This window comes from Ornithodoros turicata, unplaced genomic scaffold (genome assembly GCF_037126465.1).
Source record: "Ornithodoros turicata isolate Travis unplaced genomic scaffold, ASM3712646v1 ctg00001365.1, whole genome shotgun sequence".
In the NCBI taxonomy this organism is placed as follows: Eukaryota; Metazoa; Arthropoda; class Arachnida; order Ixodida; family Argasidae; genus Ornithodoros; species Ornithodoros turicata.
This window is the reverse complement of record NW_026999573.1, coordinates 24040-44182: the sequence shown is the minus strand read 5'-3', so window position 1 is coordinate 44182 and position 20143 is coordinate 24040. Positions and strand designations below refer to the sequence as shown.

Genomic DNA, 20143 nt, shown 5'->3' with positions numbered 1-20143 from the left:
TGTTCTATATTGCGCTGACTGTCGCGTTTGTAAGTTTTGACTACATCTGAAGCCTGCGGTCCCCTGAAGGCGACTGCAGTAACTTGAAGACACCCGAACGCATCTGGAGTCAGTTGAAGACGTCGGGTGTCATGTCAAGTTAACTAAAGGAACATGAGGATGTCAAGAGTCACCAGAATTTACTGGGAATCACTTGGAATGAGCTGGAGTCAACCTGAACACGTTTGGCGTTAAGCACGTCTGGAGTCACCTGAAGTCACTCGAAGTGAAATGAGGACGTCTAAAGGCAATTGAGGTCGCATGAAGATGTCTGATCTGACCTGCAGCCGTATGACGTCACGTCAAGTCACCTGAAGACATCTTGTGTCATATGATGGCGTTGGCACTAACTTCAAGTTACCTGAAGACGTCATTAGTAACCTAAAGTCACTTGAAGACGCCTGAAGACGCCTGGAGTCACCTGAGGTCACGTGCAGACGCCTAGTCTTTTGAAGTCAACTGAAGATGTCTGAGGGCACCTGAAGACATCTGTAGTCACCTAAAGGTTACCTCGAGGTAGCTGTAGATGCCAGGAGGGAGCTAAAGTTACTCAAAGTAACTTACTTCAAGTCAGCTGGAGTCACTTGACGTCGGCTGTACTCACCGCAACACGTCAGGGGTCAGCTCAAAGACGTCCGGAGCGAGCCAAGGTCACTTCAAGTCACCTGAAGACGTTTGGTGTCATCTGAAGTCACCTGAAGTTGTCAGGAGTCACCTAAAGCTGCTCGAAGTCACTTGATTAAGCTTCTCGGGATCCTGGACAGGTGATTCAAAAATTACCTCGCCCTCATGCACGTTCCTCCTGTATTCTCCCAATAGCCCCAACGCTCATTGCCACAGCCTAATATTTTTCTCTGTTGTGCTGGCTGTCGCGTTTGTAATTTTTCACTTATGAGGTTCCACTTTAAATCTCTTTGAGTCAAAGTGTATCCGGATGCTCTGGTGTACATGCTTATTGAACTGCTGATATGATAATCAAAAAATGTAAAATTGACCTTCTTTGGAGATCAAGGGTTCAAATCCTGTACGAGACGAAATTTTTTTCAACAAAAATTAATGGAAATTTTCTTGTTCTGCCCTAATCCTTTTGTTCTTAGAAGGGCCTCGTTTTGACGAAATCTCAATATAGCCTCCTGAACAGTCGTTTCGTACTTCTTCAGCTGCAAAACTACTGGCATCACTTAGCAACAGAGTTCAAAAACATCGCTTGGGAGTGGCAACTAACTGTGTAGTACCACGTGCACATCGCCAAATTTCCTTAGTCGGAGAGGGGTAAGTGGTCAGAGAGTAAGGGGTCTGGCAAATCGCGGACCACTTAAATTCACCCATAGCCTCACCCACCACAAGGTTAGGAGGCTTACCGACCCAGTACTCTTCAGGACGTGCGTGCCTTAAACCACTAGGCTACCCAAGCACCGATCAAACTGGAACAAATTTGGAATTTTCTGAGAGAAACGACGACGGTGTTTCGAGTTTCAAAACGGATCTGCCAGGAAAGGATTTGGTGCCACATTGCAAAGAATACAGACACAAGGAGAACCGCACTTCATGCAACATACATGTCTTTAAGCTGCAAAAGTTTACGCGACCTTTCACAAAATGCGTTGGCTTGGGAGCCCTGGAGTCAACGCCAAGTAGTAGCTCCCTTCGAAAACACTCGCGAAATTGCTCCAGTAGGGCAGATGTATGATTCTTCGAAGGGGTCTAGTATATTAAAATAATGAACGCTAATCACTAAAGAAGAATACGAGAGAAGTGGGCGGGACGAAGTGGTCTAGTATAGACGTTACCGTGCGAGTGATCCGCGGTTCGCATCCCAGACGATAGAATAATACATTTTGTGGAAGTGTTCAAGTTATTTTTAAGATATATCTCACTGATGTCGAAACGGGCAATTCCAAATATCCCATGCTTCTGGAATCTCATAGTCTACAGCTTGAAGATTAGGGATTCCTGGTTGGACATGCTATTCCAGCTCTTGTGAGATAATACGACGAGAGATTTAGAAACCAACGCAAGTGTTCGTACAGAACCTGTTTTGGGAATAATTCGCTAGGGCTTATCGGATGCGCACTTTAGAATATGAGAAAGAACGCATTTCTTTCTACGCTAGCTCTGTGTCAACCAAACACTCCCATTTGCCCGAATGCTCTTTGCCATAGCCAAATACTTGTTCTATATTGCGCTGACTGTCGCGTTTGTAAGTTTTGACTACATCTGAAGCCTGCGGTCCCCTGAAGGCGACTGCAGTAACTTGAAGACACCCGAACGCATCTGGAGTCAGTTGAAGACGTCGGGTGTCATGTGAAGTTAACTAAAGGAACATGAGGATGTCAAGAGTCACCAGAATTTACTGGGAGTCACTTGGAATGAGCTGGAGTCAACCTGAACACGTTTGGCGTTAAGCACGTCTGGAGTCACCTGAAGTCACTCGAAGTGACATGAGGACGTCTAAAGGCAATTGAGGTCGCATGAAGATGTCTGATCTGACCTGCAGCCGTATGACGTCACGTCAAGTCACCTGAAGACATCTTGTGTCATATGATGGCGTTGGCAGTAACTTCAAGTTACCTGAAGACGTCATTAGTAACCTAAAGTCACTTGAAGACGCCTGAAGACGTATGGAGTCACCTGAGGTCACGTACAGACGCCTAGTCTTTTGAAGTCACCTGAAGATGTCTGAGGGCACCTGAAGACATCTGTAGTCACCTAAAGGTTACCTCGAGGTAGCTGTAGATGCCAGGAGGGAGCTAAAGTTACTCAAAGTAACTTACTTCAAGTCAGTTGGAGTCACTTGACGTCAGCTGTAGTCACCGCAACACGTCAGGGGTCAACTCAAAGATGTCCGGAGCGAGCCAAGGTCACTTCAAGTCACCTGAAGACGTTTGGTGTCATCTGAAGTCACCTGAAGTTGTCAGGAGTCACCTAAAGCTGCTCGAAGTCACTTGATGAAGCTTCTCGGGATCCTGGACAGGTGATTCAAAAATTACCTCGCCCTCATGCACGTTTCTCCTGTATTCTCCCAATAGCCCCAACGCTCATTGCCACAGCCTAATATTTTTCTCTGTTGTGCTGGCTGTCGCGTTTGTAATTTTTCACTTATGAGGTTCCACTTTAAATCTCTTTGAGTCAAAGTGTATCCGGATGCTCTGGTGTACATGCTTATTGAACTGCTGATATGATAATCAAAAAATGTAAAATTGACCTTCTTTGGAGATCAAGGGTTCAAATCCTGTACCAGACGAAATTTTTTCAACAAAAATTAATGGAAATTTTCTTGTTCTGTCCTAATCCTTTTGTTCTTAGAAGGGCGTCGTTTTGACGAAATCCCAATATAGCCTCCTGAACAGTCGTTTCGTACTTCTTCAGCTGCAAAACTACTCGCATCACTTAGCAACAGAGTTCAAAAACATCGCTTGGGAGTGGCAACTAACTGTGTAGTACCACGTGCACATCGCCGAATTTCCTTAGTCGGAGAGGGGTAAGTGGTCAGAGAGTAAGGGGTCTGGCAAATCGCGGACCACTTAAATTCACCCATAGCCTCACCCACCACAAGGTTAGGAGGCTTACCGACCCAGTACTCTTCAGGACGTGCGTGCCTTAAACCACTAGGCTACCCAAGCACCGATCAAACTGGAACAAATTTGGAATTTTCTGAGAGAAACGACGACGGTGTTTCGAGTTTCAAAACGGATCTGCCAGGAAAGGATTTGGTGCCACATTGCAAAGAATACAGACACAAGGAGAACCGCACTTCATGCAACATACATGTCTTTAAGCTGCAAAACTTTACGCGACCTTTCACAAAATGCGTTGGCTTCGGAGCCCTAGAGTCAACGCCAAGTTGTAGCTCCCTTCGAAAACAGTCGCGAAATTGCTCCAGTAGGACAGATGTATGATTCTTCGAAGGGGTCTAGTATATTAAAATAATGATGATGATTGCAGTTTTTATGGCGCATGAGCAACTAGACTATAATGCGCCAAAACAGTGATGTGTGAGGAAAGATAAAAGTAACTGTTCAAATAAAACCGAATTATTTCAGAATTCGAAGTGTAAACCACAGTAAAAGGGAAAGTCATTCACTTATAGGACATTTAGATAGCTGATATCTCTAAAAAAGTTAAAAATTCTCATGTAGGGTAAAAGCGGTTCATCCCCAAGCAATAGCGCGGGGTGAAAGGGCAGGTGATATTGATAAAATTCTTTAAAATGGCGACGACGGTGATTTTCGTGTAATGGACAAGCTATTAGGATGTGCACCACAGAGAGTTGCTCACCACAGCAAGTGCATTGGGGGGCTCCTCTCCACGGAGTAAAAAACCATGCGTGATGAAAGTATGACCGAGCCTTAATCGAGCTAAAATTACTTCATGGAAACGGATTCCTAAATTGTTTGGTTGATACCCTATGGTATCCTTCGTTAGGCGGAGTTTGTTGTGGTGCTGTTGGTTCCAGTGTTGCTGCCATTTACTATTTATCGTTCTTCTTAGGACCGCCACGAGGTCCTGAGAAGGAATATCGAATGGAGTCATGTTAAAAGAAATTGCAGCTGTGGCAGCTGCATCAGCACGTTCGTTGCCGGGTATGCCCACATGACTGGGTACCCAGCAAAAGTTTAAATGGAGATGTTTGCTGATTATTCTACTCGCAAGGCACTGCGCTCTCTGTTCAAGAAGGTTCTTTGACATCTGTATGCTACATATGGCTTGTAGGGAACTAAGTGAGTCAGTGTAAATGACCGAAGAGTTGATGTGATGTTCTAAGATGTAATTGAGTGCTAAGATTACACCATAAACCTCAGCGTTAAAGATTGATAACATATTCGGTAGGCGGTGAGATGTTGTAGAAGCCTCCGTTATCATCGCACATGAAACTCCTGTACAGGTCTTCGACCCGTCTGTATAAAAGGCTACATGCTCTCCGAAACTTTGCTTCAGTGCCAGAAATTCCTGGTGTAGCACAACAGGCGGAGTATCCTGTTTCTTATATTTAGTTAATGAAGTGTTATGCTTTGGAATTGGCTGCCACGGAGGAACTCTCCCGCTAGCTTTTACAACCTGACAACTACGTAAACAACGAGATTTGGCCGAGACAGACCAACAATTAGGGACGACACAGACAAGTAAGCCTCAAACGCCCAGAAATTAACGAAATGCAAACAACTCAGGGAAAAGAGGTGCTGACGCCAGGAATCGAACCTGGGTCTTCTGATTTCCGGTCAGATATGCTAACCGCTACACCACACCAGCACGCCGTTTCCCTTTGAGCGCCTCTCAAGTACGGGGGGGGGGGGGGACGGACAACCAACCACGCTATTCCCATTCTCTCTTACATCTTTCTCACTCACTCTCTCATTCAGACACGAGGCAGGGCGATTGTAAACGACGTAAACAACGAGATTTGGCCGAGACAGACCAACAATTAGGGACGACACAGACAAGTAAGCCTCAAACGCCCAGAAATTAACGAAATGCAAACAACTCAGGGAAAAGAGGTGCTGACGCCAGGAATCGAACCTGGGTCTTCTGATTTCCGGTCAGATATGCTAACCGCTACACCACACCAGCACCAGCATGAGAGAGTGAGTGAGAAAGATGTAAGAGAGAATGGGAATAGCGTGGTTGGTTGTCCGTCCCCCCCCCCCCCCCCCGTACTTGAGAGGCGCTCAAAGGGAAACGGCGTGCTGGTGTGGTGTAGCGGTTAGCATATCTGACCGGAAATCAGAAGACCCAGGTTCGATTCCTGGCGTCAGCACCTCTTTTCCCTGAGTTGTTTGCATTTCGTTAATTTCTGGGCGTTTGAGGCTTACTTGTCTGTGTCGTCCCTAATTGTTGGTCTGTCTCGGCCAAATCTCGTTGTTTACGTCGTTTACAATCGCCCTGCCTCGTGTCTGAATGAGAGAGTGAGTGAGAAAGATGTAAGAGAGAATGGGAATAGCGTGGTTGGTTGTCCGTCCCCCCCCCCCCGTACTTGAGAGGCGCTCAAAGGGAAACGGCGTGCTGGTGTGGTGTAGCGGTTAGCATATCTGACCGGAAATCAGAAGACCCAGGTTCGATTCCTGGCGTCAGCACCTCTTTTCCCTGAGTTGTTTGCATCTGACAACTATATTCAGAAAAACCATATGACTCAACCTCGTCTTGAATACGCATGCAAAGCGGTGGGACAACAGCAGGCTTATGAAGGAGAAGCCGTTAAAAACTAGTACCGTTGATACTCGGCAAGGCTGGGTGACATGGGTATCCCCTGACTTTTAATGCATAAGAAGATGCTAAGTAGAATCTCCGTCGACTCAATGGCCACTCGTTACATTCCACGTAGAGACTTTCGACTGGCGAGGTGCGGAATGCTCCCAGTACCAGTCTCAGACCCTGGTGGTGAATGGGGTCTAGACATCTCAGGACAGATTGACGTGCTGAGCCATAAACCACAGAGAGATAGTCAAGTTTGGAGCGAATAATTGATATGTAGATTCGGTGTAGAGTTGCTCTGTCTGCTCCCCACGACCTGTGCGACAGCACTTTCAGAAGATTTAAGGATTTCATGCATTTTGTTCTGAGGTATTTCATATGAGACGAGAAGGTGAGCTTTCTATCAAAAATGACACCTAAGAATTTGCACTCTGACTTGACTGATAAATCATATCCATTCATTTTCAACGTGGGTTCGGGTGTTATCCCCCTTACTTTGGAAAATGGAACACATACTGTTTTGTCTGGTGAGAACTTAAAACCATTTGCATTGGCCCATTTCCTTAACTTGCTTATGGTTAGCTGCAGCTGTCTTTCGCACCGACCAAGGTCAACGGAACTGCAAGATATCTGAATATCGTCCACGTACAAGGAATAGCTGACAGAAGGGGGGATGACCTTTGCAATGGAATTCATTTTAACGATAAAGAGTGTGACACTCAGCACAGAGCCTTGTGGGACACCGTTCTCCTGTATAAATGGGCGTGACAAGGCCGTGCCGAGTTGAACTCTGAATGTTCTCCCTTCCAGAAAGTCAGCGATGCAGCATAGCATGCGACCACGGATTCCAAAAGAGCACAGATCTCGCAAGATACCATAGCGCCATGCGGTATCATAAGCTTTTTCTAAGTCGAAAAAGACAGAGAGGCAGTGTTGCCTTCTGACAAACGATTCCCTAATAACTGTTTCCAGCCGCACGAGATGATCAGTAGTTGAGCACGCAGCCCGGAACCCACACTGGTAACGGTCTAAACATTCGTTTTCCTCAAGGTAATAAACGAGACGATTGTTTATCATACGCTCAAAAGTTTTTCCAAGACAACTTGTGAGTGCTATGGGTCTGTAGCTTGATGGATTTGATGGATCTTTCCCTGGTTTTAAGAAGGGGATAATGGTTGCAACCTTCCAACGAGAAGGAAGGTGACCCTCTTTCCAAACGACGTTGAAGAATTGAAGAAGGCCCTCTAGTGATTCCCTTGACAGTCGACAGAGCATCGAATATGTGATGCGGTCTGGTCCAGGAGCTGTGACTTTTGATGATGATAATGCTTTTAACAGTTCAGTTATCGTAAACGGCATATTATATGCATACTTGTCACCTGTTCCCTTTGGAATATTCTGTTTTTCAGCTTGTTTTTTGATTTTTAAGAACTCATTGCTATAGTGTGACGAGCTTGAGATACTTTGGAAGTGTTCACCGAGCGCGTCTGCCTGTTGCTCTATGCCCTGACAGGGTGTACCACTTATTTGCAGTAATGGAACAGAGAAGCTTGCGTAATCACCCTTGATCTTATTGAGTCTGTCCCATACAACTTTGGAAGGTGTGTTATTGTTTAGGGATGATATACAATTCCTCCACGATTCTCGCTTAGCTTGCCGTCGGGTCCAACGTGCTTTAGACCGAGTTTTCTTAAATGTAAGTAAATTTGCTGCGGTCGGGTACCTTCGGAAGATTCCCCAAGCACGATTTTGTTCCTTACGAGTCTTTTCACAATCATTAGTCCACCAAGGTTTAGGACACCTGGGGACGAGACCAGTTGTTTGTGGAATGGACTTTCTAGCTGCATTTATGATGGTGCTTGTTACAACATCATTTGCATGCTCAGCAGATAAAGATCCAAAGAATGACGGCACAAGATTAGCTTCTTTTTCGAATAAAGTCCAATCTGCCTGTGACAACTTCCATCGCGGTGGACGTGTCGTTAAACTAACTGAATTACCACGGAATTTTAGGACCACTGGGAAGTGGACACTACCATATGGGTTCTCATCCACTTCCCAGTCTATGCACTGAAAGAGACATGGGCTACACAACGATATATCTAGTGCCGAAAAGGCCTGTGTAGCTGCATTTACATAAGTTGGAGTGCCTGTATTTAGGAGGCAAAGAGAGGTATTAAGTAAGACGTCTTCTATCATCTTTCCTCGTCTGTCAGCTCTTGCACTGCCCCACAAAGGGTTGTGCGCATTGAGGTCACCTAGGATTAGAAACGGTGACGGCAGTTGGTTGCATAAATCTTCCAGTTTCCTCTTTTTCACTCTGATATTTGGAGGTAGGTACAAGGAGCAGACAGTGATGATCCTTTGGAAGGAAATCTGGACTGCCACAGCCTCCAGATCTGTTACAAGTGGAAAGGTTTTGGTAGGAAGGGATTTTGGTGTTAGTATAGCCACACCACCTGATGAACGAGTGGCATCTGTACGATCTTTCCTGAAGATATTGCAATGACGGATTGGGTTTTCATGTTTCGTATTTAAGTATGTCTCTTGCAAACAAAAACAGAATGTGTCGTACCTGTCAAGAAGATTGTTAACATCATCTATGTTGGAAGTGAATCCCCGGCAATTCCACTGGAGAACTGACTGACCCATAGCATATGTGTTACAAAGCAAATATACCAGGAAGTAGCAGCACAGTAAGTGTCCTAATGTGTGATGATGTCTGATCATGTCTTTTTGGGTGCAGTTATTTTCTGCCTTCGAGCTTTCTTTCTGGCTTCTGCCAGCTCTTTGTCGGAAATATCAGGAAGTGAGCCGCTGGCAGACAAGCCAGCTTTATGCTTTCTTTGTGGTTGTGAGCTCAAACTGGCAAAGGACAGTTCAGAGCTCGAGCTTGACCAAAACCCCGACTGCCACCGTTCAAGGTTTCTACCCTTCACCTTAAATCCCCTCGGCACGGTACGGATAACACCTTAGGACTGGGGGCTGGGGTCCGTGGTGGCGCCACTCACCAAACACCGGCCGAAGCCGGTGCCCCCTGCGGGGATATTTAAAAAAAATAAAAAATAATGAACGCTAATCACTAAAGAAGAATACGAGAGAAGTGGGCGGGACGAAGTGGTCTAGTATAGACGTTACCGTGCGAGTGGTCCGCGGTTCGCATCCCAGACGAGAGAATAATACATTTTGTGGAAGTGTTCAAGTTATTTCTGAGATATATCTCACTGATGTCGAAACGGGCAATTCCAAATATCCCATGCTTCTGGAATCTCATAGTCTACAGCTTGAGGATTAGGGATTCCTGGTTGGACATGCTATTCCAGCTCTTGTGAGCTAATACGACGAGAGATTTAGAAACCAACGCAAGCAATGTTTGTACAGAACCTGTTTTGGGAATAATTATTCGCTAGGGCTTATCGGATGCACACTTTAGAATATGAGAAAGAACGCATTTCTTTCTACGCTAGCTCTGTGTCAACCAAACACTCCCATTTGCCCGAATGCTCTTTGCCATAGCCAAATACTTGTTCTATATTGCGCTGACTGTCGCGTTTGTAAGTTTTGACTACATCTGAAGCCTGCGGTCCCCTGAAGGCGACTGCAGTAACTTGAAGACACCCGAACGCATCTGGAGTCAGTTGAAGACGTCGGGTGTCATGTGAAGTTAACTAAAGCAACATGAGGATGTCAAGAGTCACCAGAATTTACTGGGAGTCACTTGGAATGAGCTGGAGTCAACCTGAACACGTTTGGTGTTAAGCACGTCTGGAGTCACCTGAAGTCACTCGAAGTGACATGAGGACGTCTAAAGCAATTGAGGTCGCATGAAGATGTCTGATCTGACCTGCAGCCGTAGGACGTCACGTCAAGTCACCTGAAGACATCTTGTGTCATATGATGGCGTTGGCAGTAACTTCAAGTTACCTGAAGACGTCATTAGTAACCTAAAGTCACTTGAAGACGCCTGAAGACGCCTGGAGTCACCTGAGGTCACGTGCAGACGCCTAGTCTTTTGAAGTCACCTGAAGATGTCTGAGGGCACCTGAAGACATCTGTAGTCACCTAAAGGTTACCTCGAGGTAGCTGTAGATGCCAGAAGGGAGCTAAAGTTACTCAAGGTAACTTACTTCAAGTCAGCTGGAGTCACTTGATGTCGGCTGTAGTCACCGCAACACGTCAGGGGTCAGCTCAAAGACGTCCGGAGCGAGCCAAGGTCACTTCAAGTCACCTGAAGACGTTTGGTGTCATCTGAAGTCACCTGAAGTTGTCAGGAGTCACCTAAAGCTGCTCGAAGTCACTTGATGAAGCTTCTCGGGATCCTGGACAGGTGATCCAAAAATTACCTCGCCCTCATGCACGTTCCTCCTGTATTCTCCCAGTAGCCCCAACGCTCATTGCCACAGCCTAATATTTTTCTCTGTTGTGCTGGCTGTCGCGTTTGTAATTTTTCACTTATGAGGTTCCACTTTAAATCTCTTTGAGTCAAAGTGTATCAGGATGCTCTGGTGTACATGCTTATTGAACTGCTGATATGATAATCAAAAAATGTAAAATTGACCTTCTTTGGAGATCAAGGGTTCAAATCCTGTACCAGACGAAATTTTTTTCAACAAAAATTAATGGAAATTTTCTTGTTCTGCCCTAATCCTTTTGTTCTTAGAAGGGCCTCGTTTTGACGAAATCTCAATATAGCCTCCTGAACAGTCGTTTCGTACTTCTTCAGCTGCAAAACTACTGGCATCACTTAGCAACAGAGTTCAAAAACATCGCTTGGGAGTGGCAACTAACTGTGTAGTACCACGTGCACATCGCCGAATTTCCTTAGTCGGAGAGGGGTAAGTGGTCAGAGAGTAACGGGTCTGGCAAATCGCGGACCACTTAAATTCACCCATAGCCTCACCCCCACAAGGTTAGGAGGCTTACCGACCCAGTACTCTTCAGGACGTGCCTGCCTTAAACCACTAGGCTACCCAAGCACCGATCAAACTGGAACAAATTTGGAATTTTCTGAGAGAAACGACGACGGTGTTTCGAGTTTAAAAACGGATCTGCCAGGAAAGGATTTGGTGCCACATTGCAAAGAATACAGACACAAGGAGAACCGCACTTCATGCAACGTACATGTCTTTAAGCTGCAAAAGTTTACGCGACCTTTCACAAAATGCGTTGGCTTGGGAGCCCTGGAGTCAACGCCAAGTAGTAGCTCCCTTCGAAAACACTCGCGAAATTGCTCCAGTAGGGCAGATGTATGATTCTTCGAAGGGGTCTAGTATATTAAAATAATGAACGCTAATCACTAAAGAAGAATACGAGAAAAGTGGGCGGGACGAAGTGGTCTAGTATAGACGTTACCGTGCGAGTGATCCGCGGTTCGCATCCCAGACGAGAGAATAATACATTTTGTGGAAGTGTTCAAGTTATTTCTAAGATATATCTCACTGATGTCGAAACGGGCAATTCCAAATATCCCATGCTTCTGGAATCTCATAGTCTACAGCTTGAGGATTAGGGATTCCTGGTTGGACATGCTATTCCAGCTCTTGTGAGCTAATACGACGAGAGATTTAGAAACCAACGCAAGCAGTGTTCGTACAGAACCTGTTTTGGGAATAATTCGCTAGGGCTTATCGGATGCGCACTTTAGAATATGAGAAAGAACGCATTTCTTTCTACGCTAGCTCTGTGTCAACCAAACACTCCCATTTGCCCGAATGCTCTTTGCCATAGTCAAATACTTGTTCTATATTGCGCTGACTGTCGCGTTTGTAAGTTTTGACTACATCTGAAGCCTGCGGTCCCCTGAAGGCGACTGCAGTTGCCTGCAGACACCCGAACCCATCAGGAGTCAGTCGAAGACGTCGTGTGTCATGTGAAGTTAACTAAAGGAACATGAGGATGTCAAGAGTCACCAGAATTTACTGGGAGTCACTTGGAATGAGCTGGAGTCAACCTGAACACGTTTGGCGTTAAGCACGTCTGGAGTCACCTGAAGTCACTCGAAGTGACATGAGGACGTCTAAAGGCAATTGAGGTCGCATGAAGATGTCTGATCTGACCTGCAGGCGTATGACGTCACGTCAAGTCACCTGAAGACATCTTGTGTCATATGATGGCGTTGGCAGTAACTTCAAGTTACCTGAAGACGTCATTAGTAACCGAAAGTCACTTGGAGACGCCTGAAGACGCCTGTAGTCACCTGAGGTCACGTGCAGACGCCTAGTCTTTTGAAGTCACCTGAAGATGTCTGAGGCCACATGAAGACATCTGTAGTCACCTAAAGGTTACCTCGAGGTAGCTGTAGATGCCAGGAGGGAGCTAAAGTTACTCAAAGTAACTTACTTCAAGTCAGCTGGAGTCACTTGACGTCGGCTGTAGTCACCGCAACACGTCAGGGGTCAGCTCAAAGACGTCCGGAGCGAGCCAAGGTTACTTCAAGTCACCTGAAGACGTTTGGTGTCATCTGAAGTCACCTGAAGTTGTCAGGGGTCACCTAAAGCTGCTCGAAGTCACTTGATGAAGCTTCTCGGGATCCTGGACAGGTGATCCAAAAATTACCTCGCCCTCATGCACGTTCCTCCTGTATTCTCCCAATAGCCCCAACGCTCATTGCCACTGCCTAATATTTTTCTCTGTTGTGCTGGCTGTCGCGTTTGTAATTTTTCACTTATGAGGTTCCACTTTAAATCTCTTTGAGTCAAAGTGTATCAGGATGCTCTGGTGTACATGCTTATTGAACTGCTGATATGATAATCAAAAAATGTAAAATTGACCTTCTTTGGAGATCAAGGGTTCAAATCCTGTACCAGACGAAATTTTTTTCAACAAAAATTAATGGAAATTTTTTTGTTCTGCCCTAATCCTTTTGTTCTTAGAAGGGCCTCGTTTTGACGAAATCTCAATATAGCCTCCTGAACAGTCGTTTCGTACTTCTTCAGCTGCAAAACTACTGTCATCACTTAGCAACAGAGTTCCAAAACATCGCTTGGGAGTGGCAACCAACTGTGTAGTACCACGTGCACATCGCCGAATTTCCTTAGCCGGAGAGGGGTAAGTGGTCAGAGAGTAAGGGGTCTGGCAAATCGCGGACCACTTAAATTCACCCATAGCCTCACCCACCACAAGGTTAGGAGGCTTACCGACACAGTACTCTTCAGGACGTGCGTGCCTTAAACCACTAGGCTACCCAAGCTTTTTTTTTACCTTTATTTACGTCGCTACATTAAAACCATTACATCATAAAAGGTCACCCACACTGTGGTGGCCGTACGCTATTACTGCTAGCGTACCTTCAACTCCTAGTGCTACGCGAGGCACCCGCAGTTCACGTTACAGCACAGTTTTTACCCACGGGTTACTCAGGCATTTCTGAAGTGTCGGGAGATCCATTGCTCCACCCCTGTCTGTGTCCATCAAGCTAAGAGTCCACTGCGCTACCTGGGCAACATATTCCCAATGACTCTTGTTTCTCGCTCTACCATCTGCCTTGTCATTTCGGTCTGACCAGATTGCTTGGATTCCAAGCAACAAGATGACTTGTGCGGTTTGTCCAGGCATGCTCTGTATTGGACGCAGATATTTAAGGCTCTCCCATGTCACATCCAACCTCTGCCCCAGAGCTTTCTCAATATCTGACCAAATACATATAGCATTTCTGCATTCTGTAAATAGATGCCGAACCGTCTCTTCCGCTGAACAGAAGTAGCACTTCGTCGACATCACTAGGAAACCCTTGTTCAGCAACCATTTGTTCGTTGGAAGGGTCTCCGTCAACAATCCTATGAAAGTGTTTTTTACGTACTGCGCCACCGAGTAATGCCTTAGCCTAGCCATTACATTTGCCTGCCTTTTACCCGCCGTCGGACTCCAATATATGGGTACCGGGCAAACATTCTCCACCACCGCCCAGTACAAAGTATTTCGCTTAACTCCTACTAGGTAATCCCATGAAAACCTCAGAGTCAGAAAACGCACAGCGTAAGCTATCTCCTTATAAAAGGCACTCACTTTCCCTGCACTCCTACCCCGGCCATACCAGGATGATACCGTCCATTCTCCAAGATAACAAGTACCTAAAGTTTGCATGGCCCACCGTAAGAGCGGGCTGCGCACATTACGAAAATACATGAATCGATGCACCAAGATTTTCACTTCAAGATTCACTAGGCCAAATCCACCCATCTTTAGACCTCGAAACAAATTGTTCCTGGCCATTCTCTCGAAGGATGAATTCCAAATGTTCTGGGCAAAGATCCTGTGCACATTCCCAATCATCTGGGCGTTACACGGCGCCGCCTGACCCACATACCACAGCACTGGATACAAAACAGCATTAGAAAGGTACGCCCTATTTAAAAAGGTCAGCGACCTCCCCCGAATTCCTGCCACCTTCCCACGCACCGCTCCCAGGCGGGATGTCCATGATGACACGATAGGAGCGTCTCGGTCTAACACAATTCCAAGATACTTAAGCCTCCCCACTTCAAAAGTGACTTCCATGAACTTGACAGGGGTCGTCCCTCAGTCGCCTAGCCACGAGCCTTTAGTCTTTTTTATATTCAGCACCGCACCCGAAGCTCTGGAAAATTCACCCACATGACGAAGCACCTTTCCTATTTGTTCTTTGGAAGAACAAATCACAGCCAGGTCATCGGCGTAGCACAACACTTTCACCTCTACTGTAGGCGTTCTCAGGCCAATCACTGTAGTGTCCTGTAATATACGTCTGCACAGGGGTTCAATATACAATGCAAATAACGTAGGAGAGAGGGGACATCCCTGACGAACAGATGCTCGCACGGGGATGCTTTCCGTTACCCTGCCGTTCACTACCAGCCTTAGTGTAAGTTCTCTGTAGCACAGTTTAACCCAGTTGAACACATATTCTCCAACCTGGCATTGTTTCAGCAACTCGAACAAATATTCGTGTTTAACCCGATCGAAAGCCTTGCTCAGATCTGCCTGCAATACGGCGAGCGGCGTGTCAGTCATTTCTGCCCATTCCCACACTGTCCGCATAATATGCAAATGTTCGGTGATCGATCTGCCTTTTAAGCCGTATGCCTGGTGGTTTCCAATCACTTCCCTGAGCCTCAATTGCAGTCTTTTCGCTAAGATCTTGGCAAGGATTTTGTAATCACTACAGAGCAAGCTGATGGGTCTGAAGTCACTTACTGTAGGAACTCCACAGTTGTTCTTTGGCAGGAGCACGGTATGCGCTTTTCTCAAAGACGGCGGAAGTAACTTCCGTTTGTATATATCAGCATATACATTTTCCAATACTCCAGCTACTTGATCACAAAAGGTTTGATAAAAGGCGTTTCCAATGCCATCCGGACCAGGCGCTTTATTCTTTTTCATACTTCTTATCGCTGCAGCTATCTCGTCGGCTTCAATCACAGTATTCATTTGATCTCTCACTCCTGTCGGTACTGTTGCAGTCCAGGTAACTTCCGCGAGTGTGCCTGCATCCCGCGTTCTTTCATTACTGAGAAGTCTTTGGTATTCGTCGACAAATATTCTTTCAATTTCCCTTTCCTCCTCAATGACGCCTGCTATGCCTTTCAGTCTTCTGATCGTTTTTCGTTCAGCATGCTTGCCCTCCATTGTCAAGAAGACCCGCTAAGGCTGTTCATCTGCAGCGAGAGCCTGCTCCCTGCTCCGAACCACCGCTCCCCTGTATCTCTTCTGGAGGATTCTGAGGTACTCTTCCTTGCATTTCTTTATCTCATCAACAAAGCTCCCTGGATTTGCTTCTTCCTCCTGCACCAACTTCAAAAGAAGATTTTTATAAGCCTTCCTCTCTTCATCCTCCTCTCTCTTCCTTCTTTCGCCTTCTTCTTTGGCAACCCTTTGCACCTTCAACTTGAACTTCTCCCACGTACAAGCGTCACATGCCTCTGACTGCAACATGTGGCTAAGCTCTGAAGCGATCCTATGGCAAAATTTTTCATCTTTTAGAAGCTCCTCATTCAACTTCCAATGGCCCTGCCCACTCATCTGCCGAACTTCGCTCTTTCCCAGGGAAATAGTAGTCGCAACCAAAGCATGATCCGAGAATGGCACCGGGACAGTTGCAACCTTGCACTGACCCCTCTTCAGCGAGGCGGACATATAGATCCTATCTAGTCTGGCATGGCTGTTTCCTTGCCAATGGGTAAAGTTTACTTGTCCGTTGTCACATTCCTCAGATGCATCTACAATGTCAACTGTATCACATAGCTTACGAAGTACAGACACACTTCCATCTTTCACGCGACGCTTGGGTTGTCTGTCACTGTCCTTTGTGGTGCAATTAAAATCTCCTGCCATCAAAATTTCCGCCGAAGTGTCAGTAAAGCCATCCAGCGACTGGAAGAACTTCGTTCTATCGGTTACGTTTGTTGGCGCGTAAACTGATAAGACGCGAACCAGTCTTTTCGGGTGTACCCTGTTACCCACTCTTAATAATAAAACTTTCTGAAATCCATGCTAAGAAATCCATCCTTCAAATTCCAAACCTTTGAAATCCAAGCTGTCAAAATAAATCACAATGGGTCTATGCAGTCCAGTGTTAAGCATGGTTTTACGTGAGAAAATCAGTGTTTAAGAAGGTCACACTCCAGAATAACGAGTCTTTATGCAATTCTGTGTGGTATTCAGCATGTATCTCTCAATTATTCATTAATTTAATTAAGTTAGAGGCGTAAATAACTACGCGTATGAATACTAGGAAAACAACGTTCAGAGGTTCGGCCGTTCGGCTACTATTGGGGACGAGGCTATTAGAGAAAATGGAGTAACGACGGAGCTGTATGGTGTTGCGTGATGTGCTGCATGAAAAGGATAATCACTGCAAGCTCTAATAAAGCATATGTTTCTTCTGCCGATTTCGTCAGGTATTTTTCAGACGTGTAACGACTTGGTGTGCTAACACGCGCGTGTAACTTATGAAGGAATTCATTGGTGAAGTGACATTGATGCAGTCGTAGCTGTTTTGGACAAGCAATCTGGTAGCGAAAAATGTCCACGATAGGCAACATATAAAACGTACCGCAAAACTGCTGTGTCGACCATATTGTCACGACGGTAATCACGTAAACATCACCTAAACGTCCTCTAGCGTTCCTCGGCCGCAGCCTACGAAGAACCGGTAATATTACGTTTGAAAAGAGCCGCGAAAAGTGGTTCAGCAAGGTGAAACAGTGCCGGGAACACCGTCACATGAGGTAGGTGTTTAATTAAATCACAGTGAAAGATAGCAAAGGATTGTTACTGGTCATGTAGACAGCAGATCTCGTTCACCAACACATCAATGGATTGTATAAATAGTCTTCCTGTCTATGGACAACTGACATTTTCCTCCCGTCTTACTGAGCAATATAGACCCAGAGCTTGGTTTTTGGATGCACAAAAACACTTCTCGCCAAGATAGTGCACTGTGACTCACGGACTGTGACTCAACGGGGCATTTACAGCTCAGTGTCATTACCATCTGAGGCATGTGACTCTCTCAGATACTGTCACTGCATGCTGTAGAAGACCCAGAGTATATTCTGTGTCATTGCACACACTATCAAGCTTTCCAAACTGCCATTTCAGATAAAATTGCTTGCCTTTGGCTAAATCGAGCCCACGAATGCCTGCTCTCAAAGCTCTTTTGGCAATTTTGGACTCCATGGGACATTATTTCCTTCCTCACACGACAAGCAGCTATGGGGTGGAGTATCGCCCCAGGCAATGAAACTCCCTGTCCATCTCAAAATAAAGTTGATGAACAACATCTGCAACTTCTGCGAGGTGGTTTAAACACTCTTACAACTACATGTTATATAAACAAAATACAGAAACCGACAGTGAAGATTTTGTTTAAGTTTAATTTGTAGAAGCTTTCGCGTGGGGGTCCACGCTCCTCAGGTCATACCTGAGGAAGCGTGGACCTCCACGCGAAGGCTTGTACAAATTAAACTTAAACAATAATCTTCAGTGTCGGTTTCTGTATTTTGTTTATGTGATCTACAGGACTTGACTCCCCCTTCGTATACTCTTCAACCACATGGTATGTGTAACCTAGGAATGCTGGTATGTGGGTGGAGTGACTAGTTTGCCACAGTACCACAAATAGGAACACAAATGGCTGATAAATCTGCTACAGAATCTGGGCCAAGACGATGAGCACTTGGAATCATCACAGTTTTCAATACCATGCAGAAGGAAGATAGAGTAGAGTACCCTCAAATTTTGTACTACTTTTTCTGAATTACTTGTAATTATGCAGCAGCTACATAGGCAGCAGTTAAAATGCTACTCAGATTTGCCAAAACTTCATGCTAGCACTCAATCTTTTTACAAACTTTGGTTGGATGTGATGAATGTTTCGGTGACTTCCATAGGCCCGGTTTTCACCAACTCTGGTTAACTGAACCAATATCAAGGGTTGCCAATCCTCGAACAGACACTTAACAGACACTTCTTTTTTTCCATCGGTGATGTGGTGAAGCAGATAGTTTAATGACCGTTACATCTTAGTTCAGATGCTGAAAGGTTGGTGAAACTGGGTCATTATGTAGCCTTTGTGTTCTGGTGCTGTGCAATGGTTTTTCGAGGGATTCAAACTATAAAAGAAGGTAGTAATAAAAAAAATTATTGGTATACCTACCTATCTACATATATGTCCTGGACAGCATGTAAGAAACTCAACAGAATAGAAATGTCATCATGACAATGGTAGACAGACTGATACTGAAACAAATCGGAAGGGGAGGGCTGGGTTCCACAAATGGGCACTTGTTCACTGCCTCCTCTTGAAAGAAAAGTAGGACCGCAAGTTGCGTGCTCTGTCAAAGACACCATAATCCCCTCAAGGACCGTGCCTTTTTGATGCGAACTCGTCCCCCCTAGCTTTGAGCGTAGCTCAACTGTACCAGATTGGTGGCACTGTTGAAACAGTATGATGTCATTTGTTTTTAGATGGACAGTGTGATGTCATTGTACGTTTCTAAGGCACTTTGTACAAGGGTTTTGTATGCAGCAGTGTACTGTCTGCGAAAGGTAGTTTCCGTGTCCACTTCAAGAAGACAATTTTTTTAAGAGGCTTAGAGGATGTGTAACCAATGTGTCGTTTCCCACTAAATATCAGAAGAGAGCTGCACACTTAAAATACCTGAAACCCTCAACTCAATTAATTGTAGGATCAAAATTACGTGGAAATATATTGAGGTTTGTCTCGTTCACAAAAGACATCATTGCACCTCTGCAAAGTGCATCGGTAGTTGCCATGGCCTACATCAATCATAGGTACTGCAAACCACTCATTGAGCATAGTCAGTCCGCGGTACAACAAAGTGAAAAGCGTCATTGCCCATTGTGACATGGCCTATGCAACAGTGCTTGCGGCTCCGCATTTCTCACGAGTTTTCTTCATCACTTTGTTATGAGATGACTAACGCTTTGCCAATCAACACTTGGAAACCCTTTGGAAAAACTTTGCAAAGCATATGTACTCGTATGCACTTCCTTTAATTGCTTCAGGAGTATTTCTTCCGTAACATATATCAGCAAAGCAGTATGTCATGTAGGTAACACAATTTTTGCACAGTATTTGCTTGATATGTCCAACAAGCAGAGATATCAAATCTTTGTGCCAAAATGGTGTGCCACGTGTCCGTGTAAAGACGAGTCGCTAGATGGAATAGGTACAGCATCTTGATGTTGAATGCAAGAAGTTAATGTTTGACAACAATATATGCCATGGGTTAAATAGAGCAGTATATCATACACATCAGAAGAATGCCAACACTTTCAGTGCTTTACCTTTACCCTGTTATTCCAATGTTTACTCTCCCTTCTATTGGATTATGTATTTCAGAATCATTTTTGTATTACTGAATTTTAATTTGGCAATCCTTTCACATGTCTTGTGATAGACAGGTTAGCAATG

General features: G+C 45.3%; 1 protein-coding gene and 4 non-coding genes across 5 annotated transcripts; 2 read left to right on the top strand and 3 right to left on the bottom strand.

Moving 5' to 3' along the window:
* Nucleotides 1-5217: 5217 nt before the first annotated feature.
* On the bottom strand, nucleotides 5218-5289 carry Trnas-gga (transfer RNA serine (anticodon GGA)). The gene has a single exon. It is a non-coding gene; the product is annotated as a tRNA-Ser (tRNA).
* Nucleotides 5290-5535: 246 nt separating this feature from the next.
* On the bottom strand, nucleotides 5536-5607 carry Trnas-gga (transfer RNA serine (anticodon GGA)). The gene has a single exon. It is a non-coding gene; the product is annotated as a tRNA-Ser (tRNA).
* A 115-nt stretch (nucleotides 5608-5722) lies between these two features.
* Nucleotides 5723-5794, top strand: Trnas-gga (transfer RNA serine (anticodon GGA)). The gene has a single exon. It is a non-coding gene; the product is annotated as a tRNA-Ser (tRNA).
* A 244-nt stretch (nucleotides 5795-6038) lies between these two features.
* Trnas-gga (transfer RNA serine (anticodon GGA)) lies at nucleotides 6039-6110 on the top strand. Its single transcript has one exon. It is a non-coding gene; the product is annotated as a tRNA-Ser (tRNA).
* Nucleotides 6111-15846: 9736 nt separating this feature from the next.
* Nucleotides 15847-16536, bottom strand: LOC135376904 (uncharacterized). The gene has a single exon (XM_064609342.1). It carries the CDS (start codon nucleotides 16534-16536, stop codon nucleotides 15847-15849), a length of 690 nt encoding a protein of 229 aa, XP_064465412.1.
* Nucleotides 16537-20143: the final 3607 nt, after the last annotated feature.